This window comes from Furipterus horrens, unplaced genomic scaffold (genome assembly GCF_987537825.1).
Source record: "Furipterus horrens unplaced genomic scaffold, mFurHor1.1.pri manual_scaffold_11, whole genome shotgun sequence".
In the NCBI taxonomy this organism is placed as follows: Eukaryota; Metazoa; Chordata; class Mammalia; order Chiroptera; family Furipteridae; genus Furipterus; species Furipterus horrens.
The window spans coordinates 55,487,006-55,512,250 of NW_028327181.1; the positions used below are offsets into that span (position 1 = coordinate 55,487,006).

At 47.1% G+C, this 25,245-nt stretch overlaps 1 protein-coding gene and 1 non-coding gene across 4 annotated transcripts; one reads left to right on the forward strand and one right to left on the reverse strand.

The window, feature by feature from the left end:
• Positions 1-2,379: 2,379 nt before the first annotated feature.
• SCIMP (SLP adaptor and CSK interacting membrane protein) lies at positions 2,380-22,848 on the reverse strand. Of its 3 annotated transcripts, none has more exons than XM_090292560.1 (5): positions 22,762-22,848; positions 10,579-10,702; positions 8,754-8,817; positions 6,243-6,313; positions 2,380-4,234 (listed from the first exon to the last, which is right to left on the reverse strand). In XM_090292560.1, exons 1-5 carry the CDS (start codon positions 22,774-22,776, stop codon positions 4,026-4,028), a joined length of 483 nt encoding a protein of 160 aa, XP_090148686.1. In that variant the 5' UTR covers positions 22,777-22,848; the 3' UTR covers positions 2,380-4,025. The 3 variants fall into 3 exon arrangements, with proteins under 3 accessions (XP_090148686.1, XP_090148684.1, XP_090148685.1); XM_090292558.1 differs by lacking the exon at positions 22,762-22,848 and adding an exon at positions 17,548-17,841; XM_090292559.1 differs by lacking the exon at positions 22,762-22,848 and having other exon boundaries at positions 10,579-10,747.
• A 1,145-nt stretch (positions 22,849-23,993) lies between these two features.
• Positions 23,994-24,100, forward strand: LOC149997764 (U6 spliceosomal RNA). Its single transcript, XR_016507371.1, has one exon. It is a non-coding gene; the product is annotated as a U6 spliceosomal RNA (small nuclear RNA).
• Positions 24,101-25,245: the final 1,145 nt, after the last annotated feature.

Sequence of the window (25,245 nt, forward strand, 5' to 3'; positions counted from 1 at the left end):
TGGCCAGCCTGGGTCATGTGCCTTGCCCCTGAGTTGGGGGTGAGGCTCTACACCAAATAGTACTGATGGAGAGAAGAGAGAAAAGTGAATCCAACAGAAAAATCGAGGGCTTTTGCGGAAAAGAGTGAAATCCATATCGGGGAGATGAAGAGCAAGTTTCCACCATGGAGGTGGAGCTGGGCAGACCCCAGGGCGCTGCTCTGACCGATGCCCTTCCACAGCTCTGGAGAGGGCCAGAGAGCAAGGTCCAGAGAAGGTCACCCTTAGTCAGGAGGGAGTCTTATCCTCTTTATCTCAATGTCCATAGAGAAGGAGAGTCCCTTTCTCTCCCCTTAAGGGGGACAGGGAGGGACTAACTCACTTGACTGAATTGAATCTAAAACATTTGCTGAGAATATGGATGGAGTTATTTTGCCTCAAGAGGGAGAGCAAGCTCCAACCTCTCTCTCTGATATATGTACAGCTATTTCTCCATTTTCTCTTCCCAGGAACTGGGCAAGAACCTTCTTGCACTTAGGAGGAGAACAAGGAGGCTCCGTTGATACCTAAAAGTGCAGGCTCTACCACCATCTTGTCTTTGGATACATTTCAAGGTAAATTGCAGACATCACTACACTTTGCCCTAAATACTCCAGTGTTCAAGTCATTAACTAGAGTTCAGTATTTGCTAACAGTTTTTTTTTTTTTTTCTTTTGAGGTAAAATTTACTTAGGTTGAAATGCAGAAATCTTAAGTGTGCATTTACTGAGTTTTGACAGATTCGTGCCCCCATGTAACACACACCTGGAGGACTTTTTATTATGTAAGAGAGAAATGGCACCTGCCTGAGATTTTATCCAAGAAAGCAAGGAAGAACTAGCCCATCAGAGTGGGTTTCAAGGAACAATGAGGGCAAGGAGGTAGCAGGAAAATGCAGCTCTTCTCTGATTACAACACACCAGTCCTGCCTATTCAAAGTCATGGTTACACTGCACAGCGAAGCCCTTGGAACCTTGACACAGAGGAGGTGCTCAGTCACTGTGGGCTCCGGTAGTGTTGCCACTGCTGTGATTGTTACTGTCCTCATCTGACCGGCAATCCTTTGTCTGTTTTTATTGGCCAAAGTGCTGCAAGAGAAGAGTGAAGGGTAGAATCTAGACACCCTACCTCACCCTGAACTCCGTAATGACTCTGAGATTGTAACTGAAAAAAAGAAAAGCAAGTAATGAAAAATGTGATTTTTGGAAGTGAACCGAGGTTGCCTATCCAGCAGCTATTCTCTCCTTTTTCTTCGATGGCAAAGCAGAAATGCTGCAAATGCATTTGTTCACTTCCCAGCCTTTACTATTGTTTCGCATGTGAACCAATCCAGGCCAATAAAACATTAGGGAAAGTTGCTGAGGGCTTCTGGGAAAGATTTTCCTCCCTAATGAAAAGAGCTACACGGGAGGAAATGCCCTTTTCCTTCCTAACGTTGAATGTCATCATACAACGATGTTATGATTGGAGCTATGGCAGCTACCTCACCACCAGGAGGGTAAAACTAAGAGAATCACAGGAAGGTCAGCCCATTCCTGAGTGGCTGAATTCGGAGTGCTTACCGCCAGACCTCTTATTTTGGGAGGTCATCACTCCTCACTGTTCAGTCACTTTTCATTGGATAGTCTGTTTCTTGCAGCCTAAAGCATACTGATACACTTGACTTTTAAAACCTGCTGCTGGTAATACCAGAGCATTCTCTGACAACAATCTTATTTGTGTCACAAAGGTCAGACTGTTAACTTTTTAAAAGAAAACTATAACCCACTGTTTTGTTGCATGAGTAAACCATTAGTTCTCAGAAACAGTGTGGAAGACCAGGAGTTGTTTTAAAATGAATTTCCAATATTTGTAGTGATTTCAACATCATCACAGTCATCTTCAGGCTCCATAGAGCTTGGGATGGAAAAATATCTTTATTTCTAACTTTATCTGTGAGTATGTAGCTGGTAGCTGACTTGGGGTTTCCTGTGGGGTTAGGGTACACAGAAGGTCCTGTGAAATCTTGATATATTTAATTCTATCACCCAAAATTTTGACAACTTTATTGGCAAAAATGTGGCTTTATTTCAGGTGCACAAATAACACATGCTTGTTTGTTTTTGTCCATCTGATTGATAGAATTTCCATTAATGCTCAACATCCAATAAATATTAAGTGCCTGCCATGTGCCAGGGTTTGTCCTGGATCCTGGGAATACAGCCGTGAGCCAGATGAGTTCCACCCCATAGGAACCCCAGACTGAAAAAAGGAGAATGGAAATGTAACCAGACAATATAATGCAGAGAGAGGAATGTTTTCACAGGGCCAAGTACAGGGAGTGGTGAGATCCCAGAGGAGTATATTCACTCATTCAGTGGATCATTTATTCAACATTTTTATTGAGGATCTACAAAGTGCCTGGATATTGAGTGGAAAGAGAGAGTGCAGTGGGGCAAAGAGAGATGCAGCCCCTGTCCTCACATTGCTCAGTCCAGTGCAGGGGAAAGAGAGGTAGACAGGTAATGACAGCATGGCGATGCTGTGAGAGGCATTTGCCTTTAACTTTTGCTACAGATATGGATGGCTTACAGAAAATTTACAAGAGGAAAGCATATGTGTAAAACACTTTTATCTGTTAACTTACTTTCTCTGATTTTGGAAAAGGGTCCTCTCTTCTGTGTGTTGAATGCCAGAGTTCTATGAGGCCATAGTGAGGGAACCACTGGCCTAAAATAAAGAAGTATTAGCAGGAAGCTAGAAGTCTCTATGAAGTCTAGAAAGAGACAACCTGGGAGAAAGATGTGTCCCCGCTGGTCCAGTATTGGTTGAGGGAGGAAGCTTGGCATCTCTTGAAGAGGAGCTCAGCCCTACAGTCACTCCCAGGCCTATTCACAGCTCATCAGCTCTCTCTGCTCATCAGCTGCATTTCCAGGGGCTCCTTAGATATTAGCATCTTGTGAGTCTGGTTAGAAAGTGTTAAGTCCTAGAACATTAGAGGATCAACTCAAAAGAACCAATGAGGTTCAGGAGCCTGCAAAGCTGACTTAGGGCTCAGTGACCACACTAGGGCACTTGTTTAGCAGGACAGCAGCCCAGCCCCCTGGCATTTCATGAGCTGCAGCACATCATGCTGGAGATTCTGCCTTCCAGATGCTCAGGGACAGTGATCTGAAGGGAAGGGCCTTGGCGCTGTTTGTACAGAACTTTACACGGGGAGGAAGCAGTAATAAAAATTATGCGGGAAGGCCTGACCCCCCTGAACTTTCATCTCGAATCTGCCATTTAATCACCCCTTTCTTTCCTGTTTCCCATGGTTTTTCCTGGGGGAAACTACTTTTCTTGTAGCCCAATACTTATATTGCAGAATGACACTTCTATGCGTAACACCTGTCCTTTGTTGATTGTTTTGGTGTAACTGGGAAGCACAGGAAAATCCTGGGTGGGAACTTGAATTCTACGGTCAGTCTGGCCAACATTATAGAGAGGCACTGGGGTTTGAGGTGTGTAGGTGGGAAGGGGTCACAAGAGCAGAAAGCACTCCCCACCCTTGAAGAACTCACAAGGCTGACGTGGTGACTTGCACACAAGAGCGCTCAGCTGTAACCGCCACCCACAGACATTACGCAGGAGGTGGGTGGAGGTGGGTGGCGCTGGTGAGGACAAGGCCTTTTGCTCCTAGCCATGTGCCTAGGGATGAGAGCCTAGGAGGCTCTGCACAATCAAACCCCAAGCTTTAAGGTCTCTTAGAACCATACAAAGAAGGGAAGGAAAGAAGAAAGAGTGCCAAGAACAGAGTGCTTTCTCTGGATGGGAGCCATGAAGCCATGAAGTCCTTCCCGTGGAAGCTCAAGGCCTGACTCCTCTGTGTCTTCAGGGCTGAGTGGCTGCATCTTTCTCTGGCTGCCATCATTTGGTCACTAAAGCTTCTTCATCTAAGGTTCAGAAGTGCTTATCTTACACAGCCTCATAACGTTACCACTGCTTTCGGGACCAGACACGTGGAAGTTCAACCATTCTGGGTCGTTTTAAAATAAGTTGTGTGAACCCTCTTCAACTTGCCAAAAAGAAGAAATGGTTGTTTCAAAATGATGGTTTTCCATATCTTCAGGGATTTCAACATCATCATAGTCACATTCGGGTTCAATATAGCTCGGAATGGAAACTGCCTTCTTATTTCTAATTTTATTTACCAATGAGTATGTTGCTGGCGGCTCACTTGGGGTTTCCTGTGGGACTAGAATACACAAAAACATTTTTAGGTGCAGAACTCTTGTGTATGTACATATTTTTGACCAAGTGGTTCAGCCTGGTTTTCATGGGGTTTGGTGATCTTTCCATTTCTTGGTGGACCAGATCCCCATTTCACAAAGGAAACTGAAGCACAGACATGACACAGTCTCAGGATCACCCAAGTGAGTAAATGGCATACACTGGTCAGCCACCTTGACTGCCATGTCCTTCTGCCTAACACTGCACTGCAGTGGGAACCATGAAACAGAAACTTTGACCAGAAACGGATCAGAGCTAGTACCCAAGTGAGCAGTGTTGTGTCTACAGATCCTAATTCTCATAAGGAAGTGATACAAACCTAATTTCCATTTTGGCAAACGCCTCACAGTGACTTACACTGTTTTTCAGAACTATCACTGATTGCTCATGTATGACTCTCTTCTAAGGAAGAAGGGACAGTGGTGTTTTCAAATGGTGGGATTAGTGGAGCATTGGTACACAACAAAAGGACTCAAGTGGCTAGGGAAAGGATGACCAAACAACTCAGCCCCACTTTTCATAGGGAAGGGAGCTGCCTGCACCACAATCTCATCTTTTCCTAAGACAACCTAAAAAACTGCCACCATTTCATTTTCTGCAGATCTGAGGTCATGTTCAGGCTCCAGCAGTCACTTGCCCTGTGACCATGGATAAGTCACTTAACTTCTCTGTGCCAAAGTGTCTGCACCTGTCAGAGAATAATAATAATAGACCTGCCTCACAGAGTTGTTGAGAATATTAAATGAGATAATGCCTGTAAAGTGCCGAGCATGGAGCCCAACACACAGTGTGTGCTCAATAAATGTTAGCTAATATTATTTATCCATTCAAGCAAAACATTTTTGTTAATTATCTGCTATCTGTTGGCACTGTTCTTAGCGATGGGTAAGCAATGGTGAAGGAGACAAGAAAGGCCCCTATTTCTTGTGGAGGAGATTGATAAATAAGCAAATGAACAATAACTAAATAAGACAATCCTGGTAATTCCTGTAAGTTTCATAGATAAAATTAGCGGGATTGTTCTAGATAGGGTGGTTAGGAAAGGCCTCTTTGAGGCAGTGAGATTGGAGCTGACACTTGGAGGAGGAGGTAGAACCAGCTGTGTGAAGAGCTTAAGGAACAGCATTCCTCAAGGGAACCAGGCGGACAGAAGTGTGAGAGGGCCAGTGACAACCTGGAGTTCCTTGTTACTCATGTTCCAAGCTGGGATTTGAATATAAATTTATAAAGTGAACATTGGGAGCATTGATACTTATTCTAACCCTTTTATTTATTTATTTACTACAAATATTTTAAAATTTATTTTTAGAGAGGGGGAAGGGACAGAGAGGGAGAGGAACATTGTTGTGTGAGAGATTGGTTGCCTCTCACACGCCCCCCAACCGGGGACCTGCCCCATAACCCAGGCGTGTGCCCTGACTGGGAATCGAATTGGCGACCTTTCAGTTCTCAGGCCGGTGCTCAATCTACTGAGCCACACTAGGCAAGGCTATTCTAACCCTTTTAAACTCATTTCAACAGGTTGCTGCCATCTGCAAATCCTAGTGTTATAGACTGAATGTTTGGGTCCACAGAATGTGTATGTTGAAGCCCTAAACCTCAGTGTGGCTGTAGTTAGATATGGGGCCTCTAAGGGAGTAATTTATGTTAAATAAGGTCATAAGGCTACAGCCCTGGTCCACTAGGGTTAGTGCCCTTATAAAAAGAGACACAGGAGAGGTCTGCCCACCTTGTGAGCACACAGCAAGAAGACAGCCGTTTGTGAGCCAGGAAGACGGTCCTCACCAGCAGCCAAATCAGCTTCCACCCCAACCTTGGATTTCTAGCCTCCAGAACTGTGAGAAAATACATTTCTGTTGTTCAAGTTACCCTATCTATAGCATCTTGTTATGGACAGCCAAAGCTAACTAAGACACATCGATAAATTTGTTATCCTATCCTGAATGAGGCTGTTATCAGCAAAATATACTTACAAGCATCTTGTTGAGAAAAATCCCTGGGTGGCAGAGGGGGTAATTGAACTGGTGATTGATTGAGTACATTCCTGGAGGGAAAGAAAGAGGAGTTGGTGTTTGCTCTTGACCATGCCCCTTGTCAGTGGATTTAAAGGAAAATGTCAAAGAAAGTGGGCAGGGTCAACAGTCAAAACTTGGTCCCTAACACTTGGAAGTATGACCCTCCCTTTCTAGCGCTTGTACCCCATTTTGTAACTGGTACTCTAAAGAAACCACTTCTAGCTCAGAGAGCATCTGGACTTGAGGGAAGGGAGTTGAGGCACTTCAACTAAGAGCATGGAGCAACCCCCCCCTTCCCGTGCTCACCTGGGCTGGTGAACAGGGGGAGGTAAACACCAGCTGTATTTTGACTTCCAACACAGATGTACCCTAAAGCTAACTACACACACCATGTGACAGCAATTCCACTACTAGGTTTATACCCTACCAAAATGCTTGCATATGCTCACCAAAAGGCATGTCCTAAATGTTCATAGCAGCACTAATCATAACACCCCCGAACTGGGCACTACCCAGGTGCCCATCAGCGGTAGGACGGATGAATTCACCGTGGTGCACTCCCACCGTGGAACAGTCTACAGCAGTGAGAACAATCAGTCTACAACCACACACAATGAATCTCACAAAAATGCTGAGCAAGAGAAGCCAAACACCAAATAATATATACCGTGTGACTCCATTTATATAAAGCATAAAAACAAGAAAAGCTTTGGGGTGGAATGACTGAAAGGGAATGTGAGATGTTGAGGTGAAGGTGATTTTGTTTTTTGATCTGGGTGCCAGCTACCTGGGTCTATTTAGTTCATGAAAATTCACTGAGTTGTACTTTTACCGAGTGTGCTTTTCTGGATTCATATTACGTTTTTCTAAGAAGTTTCAACAAAAAGACTCCAAGCAAGCCTCCTTATCTAGACCCCCAGTCCCCTCTGTGCACTCTGATTTTCAAACTGGTACTAGATTCTTCTGGATTGTGGTCTCATTTATGTGGTTACTCCCCCTGGGAACGCGTACGCATTTTTAGGTTGTTGGGGTGGGTGGAGGAGGGGACATGGGGCAAGAGCTCCACCAGTGGCCTTTTTCCGCACCTGTCTGTGGCTCTTCCTAGGAGAGGAGGGAAATTTTTCTGACTCCTAAATTTGGGAAAGTCAGCTCCCCCCCTGTCTCCTCCACACAGGACTGAATGCAGAAAGCATATATTCTGCTCTGGTCTTTGCCATCCAGAGAAAGGGCTGCCCTGCGGCAGAGACCTGAGATTCTCCAGAGCTACCTGTGCTCCGTGCAGGATGCTCACCTGGCTCTGAATTAGAAAACACACTTGCTGATGAAGAAGCGCCACGTTCTGCAACACTGCTTTTGTTCTCAGTAAAGGCCATATTTTGTTTCCTAGTCGCATGGCATGTTTGTCTTACTCCTTAGTGGATCAGAATTGATGGGGAAGAGGCCTGTTATTTCCTGGACCCCTTGAGCCCCAACAAAACTCATTGTAGAAAAGCATAGATTCTGTTTCAGGTGGTGTGTACATTCCGAAGAAAGGACTGGCCCTTGACCAGCTCCTGGGAGATAACCTCTAAGCTCCTGGAATATGCTGCTTGATAAGAATGACTTTGTGTACTCAGGGGCCTGGGCCAGCCAGATAGTTTATGCTAACAACCTGGCTGATGGCGAACGCCTGCTGGTGTTTGCCTACGCGAACGCCTGCTGGTGTTTGCCTACGGCCACAGGTCATCCTGTATCAGTTTGACTTCTGGAGAGGCTGGAGATGGAGTATGTAGTAGAGTAGTCGTGCAGGCATTCCCTGACTGTGTGACTGAGCCCCAATCCTGTAAAGCAAGGCTCAGGGGAGCTTTTCTGGTGAGCACAGGCGCTAACAGGTCATTGCTGTGAGAAGGGAGCGCAGCCTATGGGATTTCACTGGGAGAGGATCCCTTTGCTGATTTCAGTCTGTATCCTTTCACTGTAATAGTCCAGAACCATAAATATAACAACTTTTCTGGGTCCTGTGAGTCCCTCCAGTGAATCATCCAGTCTAAGGATGGTCTTGGGTACCCCCAACACAGAGAGCAATCATAAAGCCCCAAAGATATCACAAAACACAAAAGTACAGAGGATGTATTATTTTTGTTCAGCACAGTAGCTTGTAGAGGACTATGCTTTTAACCCATTTGAAGGAAAGAAGGGCCGAACTCACCCTGAGTGATGGACCCAGAACACAGAGCCTGACCTGTGACCTCTATCGAAGTAGACGACGTGAGGGACACTTGGAGAGCAGACAAGAGACAGAGGGTGCCCTGCACCCCCAGAGCCCTGAGACCTCTCTCCTGAAAGTGGAAAGAATTGACAGACATGACATTTCACTGGCTGCCAAGGAAAAGGAGGCGTGTAACATACCCGCACAGCAGCGTAGGCCCCAGAGTGGAAGTGAACAGACAGTTCTCAAAATTAAAAAGCAGAAGGATTGCCCCCACTTACTCATACATCGTTTCTTCATCTTTTTGCTTCTGTTTCAAGGGCTTAGCAATTTCAAATTTCTTGCCTAAGGGGGGAAAAAAAACACTGACTTTGGAAGAATTAACAAAACTTGTGACTGTAGAGTTTAAAAATCTTCAGAAACCATATGGGTTTAGGACTTTTGGAAGGACCACCAGGAAGAAGCAGATGTAGGGACACAGAGTAAAACATCGGTCGAGCTGGAATTTAACCCAGGCTGCCTGAGCCTTTTGCTAATCCCATGGAGGCAGGAGCATGTGGTCCGTGTCTGTTTCCTCATTGCCTAGCACGGTGTGGGGCACGAAATATTGGTCAGATGATTAAGCAAAAGTGTGCTTGGGAGGAAATGAAATAAAGAATGGGAAAAGCAGTTTGTAAATTATGACATGCCAGGCATAGAAGTTATTAATTATAAACTGCTTGTTAATAAGAGTGGATCAAGATAAAAGAACAGGTAACGTTTTTGTTTGGGGTTATACTTTTGTCTGTATCTGAGAATGGGATGTTTTGAGAAGGCAAATGGATAGGGGCCAAAATACACATTGTTTTTTAAAAGATTTTACTTGTTTATTTTTAGAGAGCGAGAAAGGGAGGGAGAGAAACATCACTGTGTGGTTGCCTCTCGTGTGCTCCCAGCTGGGGGCCAGGCCCACAACCTAGGCATGTGCCCTGACTGGGAATTGAACCAGTGACCCTTTAGTTTGCAGGCTGGCGTTCAATCCACTGAGCCAAACCAACCAGGGCAAAATACACATTTTGTATTAAAAAAAGTATTACCATCAAGGGGTAGAGGGGAAGGAATATTAAACAGGGAGCTCTGTGAGCCTGAGTTCTCCTCCCAACTCTGCCACCAACCCCTAAAAGACCTCAACCAAGATCTTGAGAATAACAGTGAGATTTCACTTCTCGTGCAGCCCTGACACTCCAGCACTGGGTTAGCAGGAACCTGAGGCTGTGTCTAGTTGCAGAGGAGGACAGTGCCTTGATCATGGAGGGATGCCGCCCAGGGTGGTTGAGGGGAAATGGCGCTAGCTCTCCATGTATTTACCAGCCCCAGGTGCACTTCAGGTTTAGGCCATTACGTAAAGGGATTAAGATCTTAAGAAAACACGCCACCGAATCAAGGATTTCATATTTCTGGAGAGGAATTTCAAGATGGAAAACCCACCTGTAGATAATCTAAAGTTAGCGTTAATCTCCAGGTAGCTGCTTATTTACGTCTGAGGTTGCCGAGAACCGCTGGCCAAGGTGGATAATACCAGAATTCAGAGTAGGACCTTAGAGGAGGCGATCATGGTGGACAGACAAGCTGATCATAGATTGAATCTGTTTCTCATGCCCCAAGGCAGTTTTTAAGAACCACTTGCTAAGGTATGACTGGCATATACGAAGCTGTATGCATTTAATGGATACAACCTGATGGGTTTGGAATCAGGACAGCTCCCGACATTACATAACTTGTGCTCTATTTCAAGTCTCAGAGATGAGACGCTGTGATCAGTAACCATGATAGAGAGAGAAAAGTACTGGAGCACCATGCACCGTGAAAGAGATTCTGCTTTCACCCAAGCCCTTTGGGCTGGAGGAGTTCTCAGACATCAGTTAACCTCCCTCCCTTCACTATGCTGATGGGGAAACTGAGGCTCAGGGATACGAGTTAGTAGCAGGGCTCGAGCTGAAACCCAGAATGCATGATGCTTAATCCAAAGTTCAGCCCATACAGGCCCGGAACTGATCTTCTTGCTCTAAAGGAGCCCTAATGCATTGAAAATCACTGCTCCACCTGCCCAGGTGAGCTGGCTATTACCTCGTCTGATCAGCAGCCTACAGACACAGTACAGGATGAGACCCAGGACCACCGAGACTATGACGATGGCCACAGCTAGGATGATCCAGAAATTGTCCTTCCACCAATCCATTGCAGAGGGTTCCTGAGGAGAATGGAGATAGAGGAATGAGGCATGAGTGAAAGGCATCCTGGGGCGACGGGAGTGGTTACCTTCCATGTTGTGTGAGGATACATCTGCTGAGGGATCAGGCAGGCACTGGTTCACAGCCAAACCCTGCCAATCAGCAGCTGGGGGGACGCAGGCAAGTCATTTAACCTTCTCTGAGCCTCGGTGTCCTGGTCTGCAATATGGGAGTGACACCACCTATGACTTCAAAGAGCATTTGTGAGGATTAGAATAAGCCATGGACGGACTAGGTACTCTAGAAATGACAGATGTAATCACTGCTCTTTCCTATATTGTCAAACACGCCGTAGGAGGGGAAATGCCATTTAAAGCAATAACTTGACTGCAGTTGTTTTTATATCAAACAGGCAACAGAGGCTTACTTCATAATGCAGAGACAGAATTTTGCAAGTTTTTTTTAGGTGGGGGCTAGAGAAATACCTTAATGGGTGTTTGTGAGTGAGGCATGGTCAGAGTGGGGAAGGTGAAGACGCAGAGCATACTGAGTGGTCTGCACGAGAAAAATAACAGCAATTTGGGGCTGAGGGCAGGCCGACTAGAGGGATGGAAAGTCTGGGAAGAGAGTAACAGCAGAGGGCAAGGTCAAGAAGAGAGTACATGTTAAATGTTCTTCCCACAAAAAAGAAATTGTAATTATGCAACGTGATTGAGACGTTAGCTGATGCAATGGTGGTAATCATTTTACAATATGTAACTGTATGAAATCAACACTGTGCAGCTTAAACTTACACAGTGTTATATGGCAGTTATATGTAAATAAAGCTGGGGGTAGAAAAAAATAAAGAAGATAGCAGGAAGTTGGAGCATCATTAGAAAGATTCCACAGTGGAAAGTGACCGGTGCCTTTGTAGGACAGGTATGTCTGATATTCACTCTTAAATTGTGGTAATCCTCTGTTCCCATCAAATCTTCGATTAAATTGCACAACAGCTTGTGTGAACAGAACCAGGAGAAAAATGACATGTGTGCAGTGGTTTTCCAAGCCAGGGGTGACATAGGGACAAGCAGAGAGAAGAGCAGCTCCCAGGCTCCAAGTGGCAGTGGGGAGCAGACTGCAGGGTGGACGGGAGTAGGCTCCAGGAGTTCAGGGGGGTCCTGGGGAGGGGCTGGGCTCCCCTCGCCCATGGAATGGGCACTCTGTGAGTGTTCTTGGGCAGTAGGGTAAAAATGACCCTTGAGGCCGGGAGAGATCCTGGAATACCTGGTTATGTGAGAACCGGCTTCCTCTGCCACCATTTAGCTCATGCGTGTTGATGCAGTACCGTTTCTGATTCATGCTTTTGGGTAATATTAACACTGTCAACAGGGACCCAGGCAGGTGGCAGAGGAACAGGGGCAAAACTAGTCTGCTGCTAAGGCCGTTATTATTACAAAGACCTCCTAACCTGACTTACTATTTCAAGTGGGCACAGTGTCTTTATTTATTAAGTGATTATATTACAATTTGGATTTTCAGTTCCAAATTTTGTTTCTTTAGCGAAGGTTGGGCTTAATCAAATATAATGCTCTTTGTTAATAAAGTTATTGTATGGCAGAACCAATCACGTATAACCAGCACTCAGCATTCCACAGCTTCCTTTTTTGACATTGTTTTTGTCACTTATCCATGTTGGTAAATGTGCTGAGGATTTATTTAAGGAGAGCAAAGTCAGCAACCTGGGACCAGGGATATCTCATCCCCCAGGCAGGTGCGAGGCAGAGGTTTAGTTGTAGATCACCCTTTCAAGAGGCACACACACACACAAAGGAACAGGAGGGAGAAAACAAAGGGGAAAGGAAACCATGGAGATCAGAAAGTTGGCTTTCAACGGGGGCTATGAAAGTGGGTTTTGCAGGGCCCAAGGAGATCAAAGGGCACTGGACTTAAGAGGCCAACAAACCTAAGTTGGAATCTCACTATTATAAAATGTCATTTTAATTCCTAGTTAAAAAAACATTTTGTTTGGACTCTCACCTTCTTAGCTCTGGTGAACCTGGTAGACAGATAGGTAGATGGATAGACAGACAGATAAATAGAATTTCTTCCTGTCATCTTCTCCTCTTTTATTCGAATGTGAGTCTCTATCTCATTTTCCTCTCCTATTTTGTGTCTCTTTGTCTTTTTGTCTTACTCTGGAAGGGTTTCTCCACCAAGCAACATAAACATCCTCTTTAGAGCTACAGAAGTAAATCCTGGGTAATGAGAGTTAAAAAATGTTGCATCTGAGGAGCATGACTGGGTGGACGGAGGGAAGTGGGAAGACAGGGGGCTGTTGTGACTTTCCACTATCAACCTACGAGATTACTTGATTAAAAACATTTTTTTTTAACAATCTGCATTTAGTTTGATAAAATTGGAAAAGAGTCAATCAACCATATACAGTGTAACTTCCATGAAAAGCCATAGCTCAGATTTCAAGTTCAGGGAAATGATGTCAGAAAGTGAAACTATGAGTCACTTTTCAGAACAACGCGAAGTGACAAATATTTTGCGATTGTGTTCTTACATATCGAGTGGATCTGATTTTCCATCAGATGTTTCAAGTACATTCAGTGCACCACGTAGTCCCCAGGGCTTTCTCGTCTCTCCCCTCAGCTCATCCTCACTACCACACTCCTTTCCACTGCAGCAGAACCAACATCGAGGTCAAATGACTTGCCCAAGGTCACCCAGGAGGGAAGGAGGGCAGATTCTTTTTGTTCAGAGCTTTCCTCTGTTGATATTAGTCATGATGCTCCCAAGTCATCAAGAAAAAGCCAAATGGGGTGCAGGATACCTTACTTCAAAGAGAGCACCACTGTGGTGCTGGTAGGTGCTGTGAGGAGCCAAGGGATTCCCAGACTGAATGATCAGGGCCCATAGTTGAGAATAAGCATCTCAAGTTCCCCCCATTCTATGACCAGAGGAACAGCCCTCTTCCCCATGGACTGCTGAGAGATGCGTTTCAACAGAACCAAGCCAAACTTGTCTTTTTGGGAGAGTGCAGCTGAGAGAGGGGGCCCAAAGGGAATCACATTCCATTCCCAGTAGCGTGTCCTCTGGGCCCCCAGGACAGTTTAACAGCCAGGGTGCCAACAGAGAGGCAAGAGGAGCTCTGCGGAGTGGTGGCAGGAGTCTGGCCAGTGGGCAGCGTGCAACGGCTGCACTGGGAAGTTGTGCAAGCGGAATCCCACCCATGTCAGCAGGCCTGGAGTACGTAGGATTGTGGGGTGCAGGGTGGCTGAGAGGTACTGAAGCACGGGGCAAGGAAGTGTTTGCAGGAGAGGACACTGGCAGTCAGCTCAGCAGTGCAGCCGGGTCTCTCAAAAGTCCACAATGAAACTCTCAAGGGCCAAGGGCCAGAGGCTTCCCTCAACACAGCAATCTAGCTCAGCAGGAATTGCCCACAGAGGCGGGACTTCCTGTGGAGAACTGCTTCTCCAGGTCTTTCCTCCTCTATCCAATACCAGAGGAGAAGGTGCAGGGGAGGGGAGATGAGGGCGCTGGGGCAGCGCCACCCTCCTCACCATGCCCTTTACTGGGGCAAAGAGGAGAGAGAGCTTTAAGTCAAAGGTTGAAGTTTTTAAAAAAGCACAACTGCCCTGGCTGATGTGGCTCAGTTAGCTGGAGTGTTGTCCTGTAACTGAAAGGTCACAGGTTCGATTCCCGGTCAGGGCACATGCCTGGATTGCAGGTTCTGTCCCCAGCCCAGGCATGTGTAAGAGGCAACCAATAGACGCCTCTGTCTGGCATGGATGTTTCCCTCTCTCCCTTCTTCTCTCTCTAAAAAGCAATGAAAAAATATCCTCAAGTGAGGATAGGAAAAAAAAAAAAAAGCACAACTAAGTTCTTAAAGCTAAAATGAATCTGATTAGTAATCAAAAGTAACTTAAAAGTTTTGGAATTAGACTGAAATGTCCCTGAGGGAGGCCACAGCCCATCGGAACCAGGTGGGACCCCAGGCAGCAGCAGCTGGAAACAAACCGTATTTGTTTCTGATGGCTGCTCTAACAAATGATCACAAACACAGTCCCTTAAACAACACAAATGCATTATCTTACAGTTCTGGAAGTCAAAGGTCCAACATGATGTCCCTGGCCTAAAACTGAAGTGTGGTAGGGCTGTGTCCCCTGCCAGAGACTCAGATGGAGACGCTGTTTCCTTGTCCTTTTCAGCTTCCAAAGGCCACTTGTGTTCCTTGGTTCCTGGCCCCATCCTCTGTCTGCAAGGCCAGCAGCGTTGCATTCCTCCGACAGGGGAAGGTTCTCCAGGCAGAGCTCAGACCCGGAGATACTCAGGGCCCTGTGAGCCGGAGCGGGGCCCACTGTCCAGCACAGACCAGAAAAGGGAGAGCTGTTCCAATTCTGAACCCTAGGTCAGCAGGGTGGGAGTTGGGGGTCAGTCCCCACATACAGGTGTGGGGGTCCCAACTGCCCGGAGGAGGTCAGGGAGCTGCAGGGCCTCACCTCAGCTTCTGTCTACTGGGGACCACCTGGCAGATACCAGGAATGGAAGGAGGAAGAGGAGGAGGAACTATGGGAGCATGCTTCAGTTACTAGTGTTAGGTCCCTTGAGTGTGTTAGGCCCTGGGCCAAGAACCTAAAGAATGCCCTAAGTTCCAGCCCTGCCTGAACCTTGGAATCACCTGGGGGGGCTTGAGAAACAGCTGCTGCCCACAGTGCCTCAGAGACTCTGATTAGATTATTCTATACTGGGGCCCGGCCACAGAGATTTTGTTTGTTTGAATCAAATTCTCCAGTGGATTCTAATAAGAGGCCAAGGTTGAGCACAATGAATATACATGTTATCAGTTAATCTTTATTATAACCTTGTTATATAATGAGGGGCTATGGGCTATGATTACCCTGATTTTCCAGATGAAGAAACAGAACTCAGAGAGAGGAAGCAATTTGCTAAAAGCAACGCAGCCACTGACCTGCTTACCTAAAACTGAAGCTCAGGGCCGTCTGCTGCCAAAGTTCACACTCTCTTTACTCTGCCAGGCTGACACCAGGCTGATAGAAGTGTCTTTTCATTACAGAACTGAAAGCAGAACCCTCATTCAAGAACTTCCAATATTGGCAAGACCCCAGCTTTTAGCTGTGACTTGTTTCACATAATAAGAACCTCAATATGAAAATGCATTTTACAAAAGCACACATTGGGTGCTCCCTTGACAGGTGTTCTAAGCACTCGATATGCGCCATTTCATTTAATGCTCACAAAGGCTCTATAAGGCAGATTGTAACTATTATCCCATTTTACAGAAAAGAAAATAGAGGCTTATGAAAGCTCAGTTACTTGTCCAAGGTTGCAGAGCTAGCAAGAAGAAAAATCAAAAGGTAAACCCAGGTCTTTCTGTCTCTAGAGCCCTAGCTGGTGGCCACCAAAACCAGGGCCTTGGGAGAAGTATTAAGATGTGGATACCGGAGTGCTATGTCCCTACTCCACTGCCCAATTCTGATTTGTAGGTTTGGTGTAGGACTTAGGTATCAGCATTTAGAACAAGCACTCCAGGTGGTTCTCAGGCTTTGGGGAGAGAACACTGCCCCAAAGCCCCCGGCTGGGGCAGGTAGGGAAGCTGGAGGCGTGTTTCCCACAACAGTATGAGCAGCAGCTGGGTGGAGTGAAAGGCACTAAAAAGGGCCCCTTGAACCCAAATATGTTCCTGTCTGCTTGTCACACAGTGCCTGAAGTTTCCTCCTTATCAAGTCACTTCTCTCCAGAGCCAAGTCCCATGCTCCCTCCTCTCCCCACCTGCCCCTATTTGACTGATGTGCCAAACATTGAGAAAGAGAAACTGACTTTTACTTGGACGTGAAAGACTTTGCTGGATCCCCAGGTTCCTTTCTTAGGGCATTAGCAGGAGCAGGGCCACCTAGATGTTATCCAAAACCCTTAGAATGCAGTCATAAACTGAGTACTAAATAGGAATGAAGTTCCTGCATGACCAAGAAGACCCAGGAAGACCCTGGTGTCACGGCGTCATCCTCCCGCTTGTCACTCCCCCCTCTACTTCACATCTCCCTGCTCAGGAGCTCGGGCCCCTCCTCTCTCCCCGCTTCCTCCTCAATCATCCTGCGCTCAGGACATTCTGAGTCTCATTCACTCTGAGACTCAAAGTCCACAAAGCCCAGAAGGTAAGAGAAACCTGAGTTTCAGGAAGGGAGAAAGCTGAGGTGGAGGAAGCGTTGTACGTGTACAATACCACAGGCTTCGGTGTGCTTGTGAACTGGGAAGGTGCCGGGAGAAAGAACAAAATGAAGGGACCGAAGAGAGCGGGAGCGATTCTGAGGCACAGAGGAGACACCCTTACAGGCCCAGAGGGAAGAATGAGCATTTTAAAGGGAACAAGGATCAGGAGAGAGGGTGCTGCTGGCCGTACCCAACCTGGGGGGCCCTGGGGGCAGAAGCTCCCATTCTCTCCAAAGCAGGAGGTAAAGTCCATGGGCAGGGTGCTGGGTGGGGAGGGGTGGGAGGCAGACACTCCCCTCTCCCCCAGTTGTTATAATCAATACACAAAAGGCATTTTTTTCCTGCAGCTGAGCCCACGTGCTCTTGCTGTGATGGTTTATCTGTTCACTGTCTGTTGCCCACCCTGGCCTGTAAACTCCATGAGAGCAAGGGCCTTGCCTCCCTCCTTATTGTTTGCAGAGCCTAGAGCATCACTGGGGACACAGCGGGCACTCCATACTTATCTGTGACTATAGGAATGAATAATGCCCCTGCCTCCTTCCCCGACTCTGGCGGACCTCCCCTGTAACAGAGCAGGGTAGTAGGCAGCTTGGGTCCGAGGTCTGAAATTCAGGCACTGTGCCTTCTGATTGCAAAACCACCTCACCTGGACACATGACTGTAGGCAGGCTCCCGGCCCTCCGTCTGCCACTGGCTGCTGGCGGCAATGGACAGCTGGCTGGGAAGCACAGGCCCTGCAGGCGCTGGCTGGGAAGGGTTCCAGCTTCTCTCTTGCTCTCCCCCATCCCATTCCTCAGGAACCTCAGACAGGCCTGTCAGCCAGCTTGTTGCAACTCCGCATGGTGTAAGAGTGGGAGAGCAGCTCCAAGCGACGGCCATCCCAGCCCTGGGTTTCACTTCCCCAAAAGGCACTTCTGGGGAATCTGACAGAAATCGTATTCACTGTCCACCACTGGGAATTCCGGAGGCTGTGGGTTTACTTAGCACTCGCTTTTCTCTTTTTTCCAAACAAGGTCCTCAGAGTAAGACACCCATCTAACCATGTGACAGGCTACTTGTCGTCGGTCGGTCGGCAGCCGTCCGTCTCGAGAGACGATGGTGTAGCTTCTTAAGAGTCTATCTGCACCGCCGAGAATGGCTGTGCAGTCTGACTCGGGAGTGACATCGTATCTGTCTCCTCCCGTGTTGAATCGACATCTTGCGATGACGCTGAAGCTACAGAGCCTGGGCAGGGTGATATGGAGGGTCTGCTGTTGCCCATGCAGCAGACCCCCCCTCTCTTCGCAGCTGAAGGATCCAAGGGAAAGACGGAGTCAATACAGCTTGGCTTCAGGTGCGCCGCAGGAGTTGCCGGTGTTGACTACAACGTCAAACCGCCTTAGGGACTCCGGCTCCGGATTTTCTGTCGGGGTTTACTCCCTTAGCCTTTCCCCTGAAGAGGTATGCCGCAAGGCAGCGGAGGTTTTTTGGAGTCAGAGTTTTCCTTCTCTGATGACAGGCTACTTGTATACTCACATAAATGACCCAAATTTCTTAAAACGTCTTTATGACATGTGATGCATGACAGTGTTTTCTCACCTATTCTAGCCGATCTCATGAACAAGAGTCCTGAGTGTAGCCCCTGAATTTATTTCACAACCCACTAATGATTGTGTCCTGTATGTTTAAAACTTTCATTTTTCTCATGAAGAATTAATCTGAAATAGCCATGAGTCCTAAAAGGTGTGGGTAGGATGTGTGTGTAGGGGGATTAGTTTCAGAAAGCTGGCATTAGAAGAGGCCTCAAAAAGTATCTGTAGGCCGTGGCTGGTGGGACTCAGTGGACTGAGCACTGGCTCGAGAAACAGAGTCCCCTGTTCGATACCCAGTCAGGGCACATGCCTGGGTTGCAGGCCAGGTCCCCAGTTGGGGGCACGTGAGAGGGAACCAAACATTGATGTTTCTCTCCCTCTCTTTCTCCTTGCTCTAAAAATAAATAAAATCTTAAAAAAAAAAAAAAATAAGCGTCTGTAGAAGGAGGCAGACTTGCAAACAGCTCAGCAGGAAGCTGGGGAGATCTGAATTCTAATCCAGCTCCTTGCTTTCAAGGACTGCGTGGCCTTGGACACACAAGTCCTTAGCTGAGGCCTGCCTTGTCCTTGTCCAAGACAGCAGCCGCCGGCCCCATGAGGCTATCCTACGGAGCACTTACCGAGCGAGGTGGCAAATTGGAGTGGAGATGTAAGTGTGAGATACACACTAGATCTCAAAGACTCAGTGTGGTAGGAAGAACATAAAAAATCTGATCAATAAATATTTACATGGGTTATGTATTGAAATGATAATATTTTAAGTATATTGGGTTAAGTGAAATGTATTATTAAAATTTCAGCTTTTTTTCCCCTTTTTATCCCCACTTCCCCATTGAAAATTTTCCCCCTCTGCCCTACTCACACTCTTATTCTTAATATCGGCCATCTGGACATGTTGTGCTTACTCAAAGAATGTGCAACTGTAAAAACAGAATGGAATTCAGCAGAAGAGTGGATAAAATGGCTGGTATAGTCATACGATGAAATGCTACCTAGAAATTAAAAAAAAAAAAAATTCCCGATACATACAGCAATGTAGATGAATCCTGGAAACATTAAGTGAAAGAAGCCAGATGTAAAAGAGCACCACCTGTGTGTTTCTCTTTATAGAAAGTTCAAGAACAGACTAAACGACTTGATGGCAGTAGAAATCAGAATCATGGTTGCAACGGGGAAGGAACGGGTCTGATTGGAAATGGGTGCCAGGGGACTTTCTGGGGTGATGGAAATATTCTACATCTTATTTTGGGTAGTGGTTACAGAGCATATACAGTTGTCAAATGTATTGAGCTGCACATTAAAAACCTGTGCATTTTATTTATATCTCATCTTAAAAATAAAAGTACAAAATAGAATGAGCTGCCTTTAAAGTCCTTAGCTGGCTGGAGTGGGGATGAAGCTTGCTGGTAGGGACTGGAGAAGATTGAATTCCTCTGGGTACTGGTTGGGGGGAATCTGGAGTTTTGGGGGAGAAGGGGATGAGAAGGAGCGGGAGGAGGGGAGTATGGGGAGTCGGCCACATGGTACCAAGGTAGGAGAAGCAGCTGGTGGCAACTGGTGGCAGGTGCTCAGGGATGGAGTGGCATGACATTTTAAGATCAGGGCTGTTGTTCTCTCATTGCTGACTTAGAAACCTCTCGGTGCCCCCTACCCAGTCTGCAGTAAAGTCTATCACGTCCGCCAGTGCTTTGGTGAGTGGTTTTGTTTTGGGCGTAGGAGACCAGGCAAGGGGCTGGGTTTCACACCTTGGTCAGCGCAGCATGGGACCAAGGCAATAGGGCTTGGAGCCAGTGCTAACCATGGGAAAGGTGGTCCCCTGGGGATGCCACAGCTGAGTCTCACGGGGTGCTGTGGACTTCAGCACAGCATGAGGTGAGGGTTTGAGTCACTCTCAACCTAGACCCCAAGGGCCTGGGAGACCAGAGATAATACTTCAGCTAACAATTGCAGGTCAGTATGAGCATTTCTTGGCTGAATTCCCCTCTTGTTCCCAGACAGTCACTGCCCATGCTCAGCGGGGGCAAATTCCCACCTGACCTCCTGGCTGAGGGCAGCACCAGATATGGCTGTGTGGATAGTCGCTGGCAACTTAAAAGCCAAGTGTGCCTGGGAAAGGGCAGGTAGTGTAATTAAAAGGCGTGTAGCTGTCTTCTCCCTCTGCCTATCCTTCCACTTCTGTGAAAGGCTGAATATATTGTAGACCCTAGAGGACTGAGGAGAGGGTGAACTGAACGTGCCGCATGGATCCACACTGATTGCACCCGCTTCCTTCGGCAGACGGCTTCTCTCTCACGCCATCATGCCCAGATTCATCTTGCTGTTGGAGTTATTTCATTACAGGACCTGACTCTGTTTGTACACGCTCAGCCATGAGAGTCTGTTGTTCCCCTGGCTTATTCATCTGCCCACCGTTAGAAACTACATCTCTTTGCTAGCAAAAATGAAAATGAATAATAAAATCCTATTCTGGATAAGATGTGCTGAAACAGGTCCTCCCACGTGGCCCTTGGCCATATACGTTGACTTAATTTTTTTTTTTTGAAAGCAAATGGTAATAAATTTAAAAAATGGTCTTATGCTGTAATTCCATAATACCATTTTTAGAAATCCAACTTAAGAAGTAATCCAAAGGAAGTAAAACCTTGGTGCCTAGATAATGCACCACAGCAGAGATAAACAGGGAGCTCGCCAGCAGTCAGACACTGGGGGTTGGAGGAGAAAATTACCGAAGAGTCACTTGATGGGATCGGATGCAGCAATCAGGCAACAGGAAGAAACTATCATGAGAGGACTATTGGGAAACCGCATAAATGGAAAAGAGCAGAATACAACCCTGTGTCTACGCTACAGCCACATCATCACATACTGTCACCTGAGTATGTGGCTGGGGACGACAGGGAGCAAACAAGGAAAAATGATTTTGATTTTTTAGGATGTGAGAATAGGATCCCTCTTTCTTTCTGTGTCACGTAGTGTTGCTGTGAAGCATACAATAAACACATTTAAAAAAATTTAGGTGTCATGTCTTAAAAGAGCTTCGCTTCCCGCTCCCAAATAGACTGCTTTTTTAGTATCTCTGAGATGTTGGCCACCCTTAGCAGAGCCTCCCAGAGTGGCAGATTATTTAAGCTTCCTAGTACATTTACCCCCAAATTTCTACAACCCAGAAGTCTTTCTTTTCGTCCAACCAGATAGCCTCTTGCTCCGCTTCCTTTTCTTATTTGTTTGGTTCCAAGAATGGGGAGGAAAACTCCAAACCTGTCCCTCTGTCTCCCAAGCAATAATGCAGGTGTGTAAGTGGGTGGAGGGGACAGAGATGCCGGGGCCCTGACCACAGCGGTGACATTTGTATTTCTATTTGTAGAATGTATTTACATCAAAATAAAACTTTTCTAAATACCTACACCTAAGAAAAAAGATCAGAAGGCAAAACCCAAATTATTTCCTGCGGTTGTTAGGAGGTGGTGGAATTTGGGGTCACTGCTTCCCTATTTCTCTGCAGTTTTCCAGTTTTCAGGGCAGGGGAAGATCCTCAAAAAATAAAAAGAAAAAGAAGCTCCCAGGCCTTGTTGTCTCCAGCAGATCAATATCCACTTTCAATGCCCCTCAGAGGCTGGCGCGGGCGAAGGGACCAGGACAGGGACACACAGGTGATGCATGAGAAGGTGGAGTTGGAGCGACAGAGCTGAACCCAGGTCTCCTCCACAGTAATTTCCAGAGGGTAAGAGCAGATGACGGAATGGAGATCTGACCCCAACCCAACACACCTGGGTCCTGAGGCCTCTGGAAGGCAGGATGCCTTGTAAATAAAGCCCCGAACACCAGAGACACAGGGACAAAGATACTGAGGCTGGTGGTGGCCTCAGGTTTTCATCCAACGGCTCCTAGACGCAGCCCAAAGTTCACACGGTGAGCACCTCCACCCCGCCCTCCAGCACAGACCCACCCACCGGGGGGCCCTCAGTTACCAAAACTCCATCAGAGTCCAGAGTGGTGACAGTCCCTTCGCAGCACACACATCTCACTCCCAGTTGTCATTTGAACCTGAGGCACAGGCTTCTTCATCACCCCAACACACACACACACACACACACACACACACACACACACACACACACACGCAAAGAAATGGAGGTGCAGAGAGGAGCAGAGTGATTCTGGGGTCACCCAGCCAGTGACCAGCACGGTGTTTCTCCAACCCCTCCCAGTGGCTGTACGGAAGCTTCTTCAGCCACAACCTCCAGCCCAAGCCCAGACAGTCACTCACTGACACAGGCCCAGATGCTTACCTGGGTCGCAAGCATGTCCAGATGAGAGCGGCTGAGGGGACAGCAGTGTCCTGAGTGCCAGGGCTCAGGCACAGCGGGCAGGCGAGAGGCGTTCCTTGCCCACAGGCCTCCCGCCCACCCAGAGCTGCCAGTGTCAAGGCCTGACCACACTTCCTCTTTCTGCTCAGCCTCTGGGAAAGGTCCCGGCACCGTCACCAGGCCACCAGTTCTTCCAGGGAACCTGACTTCCAAGCCTTTCCAGGAGACAGAATCTTATTGCTGCCCCCACGCACCCACTGGCCCCACAGCGGGCCCAGACTAGTGCGAGGGGTCAGGCCCTGGATAGTGGAGGGGGGCAGGGTTGCACCCACAGCCAAGCCTGCCCTGATGACTCCTGGAGCTTCAAAGGAGGGAGAGGACCCTGGCTCCCACCCAGAGACAGACCTGGGTAAGCCCCCAGCTCACCTGTGCCCAACACTCCATCCCACATGGAGAGTACCTCTCGCAAACCCCAGGGAGCCCTGGAGCTGCTGACCCAACTTCTTTGGGGAGAGGAGAGGGAAGGACTCCCGTTCCTCAGGGAACATAACAGGCAGCATCAAGACATTTTGACTGGATCGGGTTTTTCCCCACAACATGACAAGACAGAGTTCCCAGCAAGGCTGACAGCCTCAAAACGGGGGCCAACCAACTAAAAGGATACCAGTCAACCATTTTGTTGAACTGACCACTCTGATGAAGAGCAGTCATATCAGTGAAAATAGCCTCATTGTGTGCATTGTTCTGCCCAGAGTTCACACGCTATTATTCTCAGCAATATTGACGGCACCCTGGGATGTCTGGTAAATGTTTAACAACCGGCTCCTGTGAAACAAGAAGATCCCTGATTGGTAGCGTTTGCTAAGTTCTGTGATGCAGCGACTCCCACTGTGACCAATTCCAAGCTCCCAGCAGGATGTCGCTGGACTCGGCATTGGAGGGGGATGAACACAATGGCCACGCACCACAGAACTGGCCAACCCCAGGCTGAGCACCTGCTGGGGACCAGGGCCAGGCACCAGGGTTTTCCATTCCCTCACTTAGCTGGAAGATGATTATCCCCATATTACAGGTGAGAACACTGACGCTCTGGGAGACTATATCATGAATCAACTCTGCCCAGCCAGGGGAGGACTCTGAACCAGCAAATGGACTCTGTCCATTTGCAAAGTCTGTGCTTTCCTATTGGGATCCATCTAAAGTGTAGCTGCTCAGTGCTTGCTTCTGCAGCACATACACTAAAATTGGAACGGTACAGAGAAGATTAGCATGGCTCCTGAGCAAGGATGACATACAAATTTGTGAAGCGGATCATATTTTTAAGCTTCTGTACAGCTAAAGAAAACATCATCAAAATGAAAAGGGAACCAACCATATGAAAAAACATATTTGCCAATGACACCTCAGAAAAAGGTTTGATCTCCAAAATATATAAGAACTTACATGACAACACTGGGAAGACAAATAATCCAATTAAAAATGAGCAAAGCACCAAACAGGCACTTCTCCAAGGAGGATATACAGAAGGCCCATAGACATAGGAAAGGAAGCTCAACATCACTAGCCATCAGAGAGATGCAAATTAAAACCACAGTGAAATATCACCTCACACCACTCAGAATGGCCATCATTAACAAATCAACAAACAATTGCTAGCATGGATGTGGAGGAAAGGGAACCCTAGTGCACTGTTGGTGGGAATGCAGACTGGTGCTGCCACTGTGGAAAACAGTATGGAATTTCCTCAAGAAACTAAAAATGGAACTGCCTTTTGATCCAGCAATTCCACTGCTGGGATTATACCTGAAGAATCCTGAAACACCAATTCAGAAGAACCTATGCACTCCTGTTCTCATAGCAGCACTGTTTACGATAGCCAAGTGCTGGAAACAGCCTAAGTGCCCATCAGTAAATGAGTGGATTAAAAAACTGTGGTACATTTACACAATGGAGTTCTATGTAGCAGAGAGAAAGAAGGCTCCCCTGCTTTTCACAACAGCATTATTGAGACCAGAGAGTATTATGCTCAGTGAAATAAGCCAGGCAACAAATGACAAATACCATATGATCTCACCTATAAGAGGAACCTAAAGAACAAAACAAATAAGCAAGATAGAACCAGAGACATGAAAACAAGGGAGACTGACAGGGACCAGAGGGGATGGGGGAGGGGGAGAAGGGGGAAAGAAAGGGAAGGGTCTAGTCGAAGAACATGTATTAATGACCCATGGACATGGACAACAGGGTGGGGATTCACTGTGGGAGCGGGGGTGGGTGGGTGGGGCAGGGGAGAGCAACAGGGGAAATTTGGGACAACTGTAAAAGAACAACAATATAAAAAGGAAAAAATAAAAATAAAGTGTAGCTGCTCAAAAATCTCCCTAAAAGCAAATTTTAAATAAGCTTTCAAGAAGTGAATAAATGCTTCTGGGGGTAGAGCTTATCTTCTGCTACTAAAGCAGTGAC

Excerpts from the sequence above, each read along its gene's own strand:
- SCIMP (XM_090292558.1), bottom strand. The coding sequence starts at position 17,691 with ATGGGATGGGGGAGAGCAAGAGAGAAGCTGGAACCCTTCCCAGCCAGC. Across the intron at positions 8,818-10,578 it reads TAGGCTGCTGATCAGACGAG|GCAAGAAATTTGAAATTGCT; the intron begins GTAATAGCCAGC and ends TTCCCCCCTTAG. Across the intron at positions 6,314-8,753 it reads GATGAAGAAACGATGTATGA|GAATGTACTCAATCAATCAC; the intron begins GTAAGTGGGGGC and ends CTTTCCCTCCAG.